Source organism: Hippoglossus stenolepis, chromosome 14 (assembly GCF_022539355.2).
Source record: "Hippoglossus stenolepis isolate QCI-W04-F060 chromosome 14, HSTE1.2, whole genome shotgun sequence".
NCBI classification, from domain to species: Eukaryota; Metazoa; Chordata; class Actinopteri; order Pleuronectiformes; family Pleuronectidae; genus Hippoglossus; species Hippoglossus stenolepis.
The window spans coordinates 16,140,506-16,150,127 of NC_061496.1; the positions used below are offsets into that span (position 1 = coordinate 16,140,506).

General features: G+C 40.7%; 1 protein-coding gene across 1 annotated transcript; it reads right to left on the minus strand.

The window, feature by feature from the left end:
• Window positions 1-602: 602 nt before the first annotated feature.
• On the minus strand, window positions 603-6,032 carry haus8 (HAUS augmin like complex subunit 8). Its single transcript, XM_035176207.2, has 10 exons — window positions 5,823-6,032; window positions 5,459-5,523; window positions 4,692-4,753; window positions 4,381-4,507; window positions 4,025-4,135; window positions 3,838-3,941; window positions 3,544-3,702; window positions 2,956-3,097; window positions 2,307-2,448; window positions 603-1,390 (listed from the first exon to the last, which is right to left on the minus strand). Exons 1-10 carry the CDS (start codon window positions 5,879-5,881, stop codon window positions 1,264-1,266), a joined length of 1,098 nt encoding a protein of 365 aa, XP_035032098.1. The 5' UTR covers window positions 5,882-6,032; the 3' UTR covers window positions 603-1,263.
• Window positions 6,033-9,622: the final 3,590 nt, after the last annotated feature.

The following is a 9,622-nucleotide window of genomic DNA, read 5'->3' on the forward strand; positions in this document are numbered from 1 at the left end:
TCCGCTGCACATTCATGATGCAGATCTCCTGTTCCACCACATGGGAATCCACCTGAAGACGCGTGGTGACTGTGGAGGCCTTGAAGTTCACTGAGCCTACTGGGATCTTAGTGAAACCAGTTTGAGACGTCTTTTTACAACTGTGCCCATAAAGGGATGCACATGATCAGCAACAATGTTTAGAGAGGCAGTGACATTTAAACCATGATTGATTAGTAATAAGGGGCCAGAATTGCCAAGAAACAATTTCTTAATTACAACCCTCAGCAGCAGCCTGGATTTTTAAACAAGGCTACGGAATGAACCATGGTCTTTCCCCGAGCTCAAACCAGTCCTCTGACTTGATGTTTTATCTTCACTAAACTATTGAGTGCTGTACATGAAAATCCAGCTCTCCAAAAACCAGGCTCTCTGGCACCATCAATAATATCAAAGTCATTTTCCCCCTATGTGATTTTTAATGTGAACATTACCTTTAGCTGCTGACCGGTAGCTGCATTATTGTTTTGTGTTGCACTGTCACATGATAGAATAATCAGGTGTACTGGAGTGTTCCTAGTTAAAGGTTAGGTGAGTGAATAATATTAATACACGAGGCAAAATTTGGCAGAGAAATACATAAATTTGGAATTAATCTTTCTTCCAATTTTTTTTGATTCTTTTCAGTTATCTAGTGAATACACAGTATTGTCCAACAGGTTTAGGTATGTTGTGATACTACATGTTCTTTTCCTAAACAATACCAAAAGGCATCTGATCAGTATCAAATTCATTCCACAGGGTGACAACGTGGGTGTGGCCCCTACCGAGTCCTGATCTCCACATCAGTCATTACAAATGGCAAAGGGTGGCCACACAAACTATTTGGTTAAGGTTTTTCTGTTCACAAAACTTCATGTCAAGTTAGTTTGATAATAAAAACATCAGCTTTGAAAGCATCTTCATGTTACGTAAACAACATAAAACATTTAAGCCTAGAACCTAACATACAACTCTGCTCATGTGTTTTCTCCCAGCAGTAAGACACCATTTTTTTTACCATGTTGACTGTTCAATTGATATTTTATATTGTTTTCTATTTACTAACAATGTTTTATCTATACACAGTATCAGTCATTGTTTTTGCACTTCATATTTACATTTACAAATTCATAATACAGCACACAAAAACATTTAACAGTACACAAAATGTCACAAATGGCACAAAGGCAATTGGGGTTATCAAAGTGCATTTGCTATGTATCCCATGCTGTGTGGCATCTTTCACTGTTTGGGGCAGTAGAGCTCGTGGGTTCTTGCAGGACCGAGCTGCTCTTCCTCCACGGACTGCTGGACGAGGATTGTATGTCGACAGGCTGATGAAGACAGCTCCAGCAGCTCTGAAAATGCACTGGACAAAAATGGATGCAACAGCAATGTGTGAGTACAGGTGTAATCTAACCTTTCGGTTCTACTGATTAATTGGCTGTGTTCAATTCCTTACAAATACATTTACTTTTTTAGAAAGAATTACAATATTTAGCTATTTAATGAAAACGTTTTGAATGGACAGTCAAAACCAAGCACTTCTAGCATACATGTATGTAACAGAGTGTTTTTATTGGAATACCCATATATCTGTGTGTATTATTGGCTCAAGGGTGCCCTCCCTTAGAGGTAGTAGGTAAATGCCCCTGCCAGTTTATGAGACGGCCCCAAGGTTAATTTCACAGTGCAGCCCTGTGTACAGATTGTATGTAATAATGTGTGTGTCCATTATATGAACATATGTGCACTGTAAGTCACACAAATGTTAACCACATATCATAAGAAGTGTTATGAGTGGGTCGCTGATATGTTCAAATAAAGGCATGTTACACTTTCTCAGTTAGCTTGCTAGCCTATGTGCTGAAAATAACGTTCTGTAGTAGTGTGCCACGTGCAAGCTGCCTGTTGCGAGCCAATTATATGACTGACCAGTACATATTCTGCCAGATACATATTCTTGTATTTGTTATACTTGGCTGTATTGGGACACTGCCAGTTTATGAGAGATGGACCAGGATGTGCTGGGTGGCAGTTGCCTATTACAAGCCAACTGCATAATTAACCAGTACATTTTCTATTCCTGTTAAGATAATAAATGGCAGCATAATGTTCTTCATTATCAAAGCAGAGCAAGGAATTGTTAGAACCAGCCAGTTAGAGCAAAGTGTTGCTGAGTTACACAAACAGTGAAATCCTCTATGACATAACAAAAGAGCTATGAATCAAAACACTAACAAGGGAGGCCATGTATATACAGCGTCCTCTGCAAATGTGCCTACCCTGAAAGCTGCTGGCTGATGTCTTTTGATGTCATTTTGATGTTCCTGAGGCACTCAAGAGAGGTGCTGTTGTCCTTATAATCTCCCTCTGTACAGCCCAGCAACAGCTGCTCACTCTCCTTCAGGCAAACCTCAGCTTTATCTATGGGTAGATACAGGACAAAAGGATTATCATACAATTTAGAATAAGTTCGTAACACATCACATCATTTCTTGTTACTCACACTGGTTAGGTCACATAGAATAATACTAATAAATAAGATCAATTTCAATCAGCACATGAAACAAATTGTCAGAATCCAGAGGCGCATTGTTTAAAAGTGAATAAACAATATCTAAACATCAGAGTGACCGATATGACACCAGTATCTGCCAAAGCGACAATAACACAGGGTATTTACCATAAGATTTTTGTATTGTAGTGTATTTTTTGGTTTATGCGCCTGTCGGCTGTTGAAGATAACATGACTATGTTGGTAAAATTTTATAGACATTAACATACACCAATTCATTTACCAATGTAAAAATAATGTGATTCCAATGTTAGTTTTTTTTTGTGCTATTAACAATGTTGTTTTTTGTACCTACAGCTTTTAACTATTTCATCTTTTGTTTTTATTTTTTATCTTTTAAACAAGGTAACTACAACCTAGAAATTCCCTTCGGTCTCCATCAATGTAGAAGTTCTTGACAGGCAGCTCATGTCTGGTGGTGTCAACCGCGGTTGCAAAAGAGTTGTAGTGCTCTGTGAACTGCTGCGCAGCTTCTGCCACAGGAGTCAGTGCAGCAATCTGTGATGGAAAATGATCAAATTAGAAGGATGAGAATCCTACATTCATAGTGTTTATACACAAACACTGATCTTTACATAAAAAAAAAACTATACAACCACCAATTCACCAGCTGTTTATTATCAATCAGCAAAGTCGTGACCCAAGAAGCCTCAATATGAGTATGACAATGTAGCGAAGTGTCTCCAGCAATAAATACAGTTATAGTATTAAGACACTCTGCCATACAGATGGACTTTTATATTTATATTACAAGCAAAATCATGATTTATAGCAACAAGACATTTCTGAAGTAGGTTCCAAATTCAGCTATGATGAGTATGATTGTTGCTGGTTGACAAAAATGTGACATTCTCTTTATGTCTTTCATTACAAATCACTCACAATATAGTTTAATGTAACACAATGAAAAAGGCAGTGCAGTACGAAAGAAAACGTTTCTTGACCTGCAAATCCAGCAACTCATTCATCACCCTGTTCTTCTCTGCTAGCAGGTACTGGCGCTTCTTCTTATGGACGTCCTTATGCAGCGCCTCGTCTTCCTCCATTATCTGCAGGATCTTTGCCTCTGCCTCAGCCTTGAGTTTTGCAGTATTGCTCTCCATCTTCAGTCAAATGTCAAAGAGACAGAAGCAAATCAGTCACAGCATGGGACACTTGGCAAGATTTCTATTCCCCATGGAACAGTGGTCTTGACTTAAGCAGATACGTTGAAAACAGTTGACACATGACTGATTCACCTTAGCTGTGAGATATGCCAGTCGTAATGTTTGCAACTCAATGTCCCTCTTCTCCTCTTCTGGGTTTCTCTCGGGTTCTGCTGCATTTTCCATCACTGTTTTCTCTTTGATAAGAGAGACATTTGAAAGAAAACGTATTGGATTGTCCCATTTGTAATTGAAATTTAAAGGGTTTAAATCTGTTTACCTTTAATGACTGAAATATCAAACTCTGGTCGAAAGCAGGATCCAACTGAGAAAGTAGACTGCAGAATACTTTCCCCGAGTATTGACGGTTCTGTTTCACGTGACATGATGGCTATAAGACAAATGAATATGCAAATGTTATCTATATCATAAAGATAATCTCATAGTCCCAAAACTAAGAGGAAACATGTTGTCAGAAAAGAACTATGCACTTCTTAACAAATCGTATAATACACCTTTATATAACTTTACACATACAAAAGACATTCTTTAAAGCAGTTAATGTGCTGTAAAATGAAAATTCTCAGGATCTGTTATAAAATGTGTGTATACAAATTCATAATTATTACCACTTACATGTTGCAAGAGCCTGTGGGGCCATGGAGCGTCTTGGTGACATGCCCAGCTTTGGTCTGACACCACTGGGCTTAGGTGAGATAGGCCTCAGTGGCACAGCAATAGACTCGTTGGTCAGCGAGTTACTCTGTCAATGGTTAGGAGATTATTTAATAATGCACAGATGTGTATCATCGAAGGTACGACAGCAACAAACTGAGAGGGATTGCTTCACCTGAACTGCATATGAACAGGTCATACAGACGGAGAAATAACCATCGCAAAAATACGAAAACTGTAAAAAAACAACAAAAAACAAAGAGAAGCAATACCTTCGAAAGTGATGACTTCTCAGCAGACTGCATATATCGAGACTTGACTATGGTTCCACTTGCTAAAGTTTGATGAAGACATTTTGACAATAATAGACAGAAAGAAACAGTATTAAAATTGATAAAGCTCTGTTATGATTCATCAAGTAAATATGTCAGGTCTCATTTGAGCTGCAAACGCCCCTTTAATGGAAATAAAAACATTCAACATGTGAACATTTTCTGAGTGAAATTATTTTCCAAATCCACTGTTGTTTTTTTAGGTGGGAGGGGGAGAGTAACCAAAATGTTCCTACACTGCCCAGGGGTCCACCATCTCAAGATTATTATACATCTTCAACAAATTAAACTGGCTGTACAGCAGGCCTGGTCACTCCATCGGGAATGGACCAATATAGTAAAGGTGTAAAGTATAATGATTACAAAACACATAGCTTGTCTCAAGTCAGAGTTAAAGTGTCACAGTGGTTTCATCCTACAGTATATCACAATACCAGATCGTAGACACAGTTCCTTTGCATCCCAAGCACATTTACAAAAACACTGAGGCAAGGTTACAACATAGAGCAAATGAAACATCATAATTTGCACAATTCAGGCAGATTTTACGTATGAGTGTCACTATAAAGTCGTTTTTGAAGAGGAATCGTGGAGAGATTTAAGAATTTGTGGGGTGTATGTCATATCTGCCTGGTGGCAGCATTATCAAAACTAATTCAACCAATCGACAAACTCAGAAAAACAATGAAGTTAAAACAAATACTTACTCTTGACACTTTTCCTCCCGGTCCCGCTGGTGTTGGTTTTATTCGCATTGCTCCCACTTTTCGAGCTGGAACAGACACAAAACGGTCGCACTGTTAGAAACCGTCCCGACCCAACGCTAAGCTAACATGTTAGCATCGCTTCCTGTAAGTTACACTTCACAAAAAGAACTGTTGCTCTGACAGGCTACTTGTTCACCATTTATAAAAGGGGACTTTACTGCTAAATAAAAACAGTACAACCTAATGTTTTAATTAAAATGACGCAGCCTTTGCTGACGTTTCTATATATGAACTTCTCCTAAAGTGAAACTGACCACAAATCTACAAGGCACTCGCTTAAAAGACGGAGAAATCAAATGACTACCTTAAAGCGTCGGTGCTTTTTAAAGCACTTGGTGCTATTGTTGTTCTTCTCGACGCCATAATGCTTTGTTTTGAAATATTTCGGTGGAGAGAAGCAAACTTGTCCTGAAGCTACATCTTCATGAGAAGCGCTTCTTTCTGCTGCTGAGTGACAAACACAGGACGGAGTGGTTTGAGAAAGACCCGCCTGTACGCCAGCTTAGTCAGCCCCCAGAAACAAACAGTGATACATTGGTTCCGCTCTTCTTCTTCCTCTTCACTGCACTTGTGTGGCGGACTGCAAATGTTGAAAGTGAATGCTGACATCTAGTGTACTGGAGTGTGTACTGTCACACTCATACATTAAGTTATAAATAAACAAACAAATGAATAAATGAATGCATACTATTATTTCCCATACAACTTTAAATCAAGCTCCAGTCTGCTGAACTGATTATTTATTAATGAAAAGCAGCAGTTTAAATACATCCCATACTGTATTATCTGATCAGTCTAAGTAAGGATATGGTAAATGGTTTGTATTTATATAGAGGTTTTCTAGTCTTGAGGAGCATTCAAAGTGCTTTACAGTACAGTTTGCCATTCACCCATTCACACACACATTCATACAGTGCATTTATGAGGGGTTCAGCATCTTGCCCAAGGACACTTTGTCATGCAGATGGAAAAACTGAGATCGAACTGCCAACCTTCTGGTTGGAAGACGACCACTCTTCCCCTCAGCCACAGCCGCCCCTAATCCACGAAATGTGGATGGATGGATGAATGGATGGATGGACGGTCGATAGATAGATAGATAGATAGATAGATAGATAGATAGATAGATAGATAGATAGATAGATAGATAGATAGATAGATAGATAGATAGATAGATAGATAGATAGATAGATAGATAGATAGATAGATAGATAGATAGATAGATAGATAGATAGATAGATAGATAGATAGATAGATAGATAGATAGATAGATAGATAGATAGATAGATAGATAGATAGAGTTGGCTACATTTTGAGGTACTTACATATGTGCAAACAAACAACTCAGATAAAAATGTTTATATTTTCTTGCTGTTTAAAGTGTGTTTATCATGTAGTTCATTTTCAAAGCACAGTTAAAAGTGTGATGCTACTGATCCTACTCAATTGGAAGCTCACCCGTCCCCCCACACACGACCGCTGGATTAAGGAAGTTCTCTGTAATTTAAAACTCGAAAAAACTTAGATTTTCACTTTCAGGATCTACCAAGGTATTCCAAGATACATGGAGCCCTTTCCTTGACTTTTTTAACGCTCTTAATCTGTCTCCGGACTTGGAAGAAGCCTCTCACTCACTCCTACTACACCCCACACTCCTGTACTACTGTGGTAGCTGTGCACCCCTTAATCCAACTCCCTCCCCCTTCTACTTATCCATTTATTCAATATACATACATACGTAATTAGTATTATCCCACCCTTTTTTAAAATTTAATTTAATTTATTTTCTTTATTGTGCTGCTCGGCAGCCGTTGTTCTGTATGTGTGTGTGTGTGTGTGTTTGTGGACGTCTGTTGGAGTGTTGTTTGTCCCGGTCAGGGCCCGACCTGAGCTGGGTGGGTTGTGGTTGGGGCATGGGTCAAGGATATTACTGACATACTACTGTACACTCCTGCTGTATCAGTCACTGTTTATGACCATTGTATGTCATGTCATTGGAAAATTCAAATAAAAACAGTTGAAAAGAAATAAAAAAGTGTGATGCTATAGATCAAAGGAGGTTACTATGACAACTAATCAGAATGTTCGGAAAAACAATGTTGCACTTCATCAGCTGCAGACAAACGTCAGTTGCACCCACGATCCTGAAGAGAGCAGAAGCATTTTGAACTCTCCACGATCCTCAACCAAACTTGAGCCCAAGTTTCTGACGTGCTTTTCTTTGTCGACCATGCAGCACCAAGACAGTGTGACGAGCCTCAGAGCGGAACTCTTCCAAGCTAACGGTCAGATTAAGGTTCTCGAAGAGGAAACTCGTCTCTGCAGGAGCAGGTCGAGCAGCTCCAGGAGCAGCTGAAAGAAAGAGATGGACTCTTACGAAAAGAGAGACCAAGAAGCAGCGTGCTCGCTTCAGGGCCTACGTGGACGTCCTGAACCAGCTCACTGAGTATCAGGCCAAATGTGAAACTCTGGAGACCCATCTGCACCAGGAGCCGGCTCAGCCTGAAACAAGCTGGAGCAGAGAGGTGGAGGTCGACCAGGAAAAACAGGATCTGAAGAAGCAGGTCAACCTGCACAAGACCGGACAGAGGGCGCTTGAAGATGAGCTGAAAAGAAGAGCCGAGCTCATCGTGACCGCAACCAAGAGACGGCGTATTCAAACCAATGCCTACCTTGACAGCCTGGCCATGCTCACGGTCAAAGAAAAGGAGGTGAACAAAAGTCAGGCAGAGACACAGGAGGCAAGGCTGCGGCAGGAGATGACTCAGACTGAGGAGTGAGCAGCAGTAAGGTGGAGGCGTCGAAAAGAAAATGAGACTCTGAAGGAGCAAGTTCACAAACTAAAGGTGAACACACAAAGCTCCAGGACGAAGTCAGACATAAGGAGGAGCTGGTGAAAAAGGAAATCAGCAAAAGACAAGCTTCTACTAAGTCGTACCTCGCCTCCCAGCACAAGCTCAGTGACATGGAGAACGAGCTGGACAGCGTAGAGAGGCAGTGGAGGAGAAAGGTGGAGCAGCTGGAGACAGTGAAGGTGGAGGAGCAAGATGAACTGCAGGTCGAGCAGCTCCAGGAGCAGCTGAAAGTAAGAGATGAACTCTTACGAAAAGAGACCAAGAAACGGCGTGCTCGCTTCAGGCGCCGTGGGCGTCCTGAACCAGCTCACTGAGTATCAGGCCAAATGTGAGACTCTGGAGACCCGTCTGCACCAGGAGCCGGTTCAGCCTGAAACAAGCTGGAGCAGAGAGGCGGAGGATCTGAAGAAGCAGGTCAACCTGCTCAAGACCGGACAGAGGAGCCTTGAAGATGAGCTGAAAAAGAAGGACAAGCTCATCGTCACGAAACAAAGAGACGGCGTATTCAAACCAATGCCTACCTTGACAGCCTGGCCATGCTCACGGTCAAAGAAAAGGAGGTGAACAAAAGTCAGGCAGAGACACAGGAGGCAAGGCTGCGGCAGGAGATGACTCAGACTGAGGGAGTGAGCAGCAGTGAGATGGAGGCCGTCGAAAAAGAAAATGAGACTCAAGTTCACAAACTAAAAGGTGAACACACAAAGCTCCAGGATGAAGTCAGACATAAGGAGGAGCTGGTGAAAAAGGAATTCAGGAAAAGACAAGCTTCTACCAAGTTGTACTTCGCCTCTGAGCTGGACAGCGTAAAGAGGAAGTGGAGGAGCAAGGTGGAGCAGCTAGAGACAAAGAAGGTGGAGGACCAAGATGAACTCCTGAAACAGAAGACAGATTATCCTCCAAAGAAGAGAGGAATGAGAGGACGTTTGCCCTGAAACCTTGTACCCTTCATCCCTTCTTATCCCACCCACTCCCTACTATAATATAATACAATAATATATGTACAACATTTACCTGTGTGTTTTTCTGAATATAAATAAATGATTCATGATTCTTATATATTACTACAGTGTTGGTTTTGTTTGTTAGTTTCTATATTTAAATACATCACAAGTCGACAATAGGAGTTCACATATCGTGGGGGGCATGGGTCAAGGATATTACTGACATACTACTGTACACTCCTGCTGTATCAGTCACTGTTTATGACCACTGTATGTCATGGCATTGAAAAATTCAAATAAAAAGAGTT

What these genes read in the sequence shown, in the direction of transcription:
- haus8 (XM_035176207.2), bottom strand. Translation starts at nt 5,881, where the DNA reads ATGGCGTCGAGAAGAACAACAATAGCACCAAGTGCTTTAAAAAGCACC. An exon ending in AGAAGTCATCACTTTCGAAG is followed by an intron (nt 4,508 to 4,691) that starts GTATTGCTTCTC and finishes AACCATTGACAG; the next exon opens with AGTAACTCGCTGACCAACGA. An exon ending in CCCACAGGCTCTTGCAACAT is followed by an intron (nt 4,136 to 4,380) that starts GTAAGTGGTAAT and finishes TTTGTCTTATAG; the next exon opens with CCATCATGTCACGTGAAACA.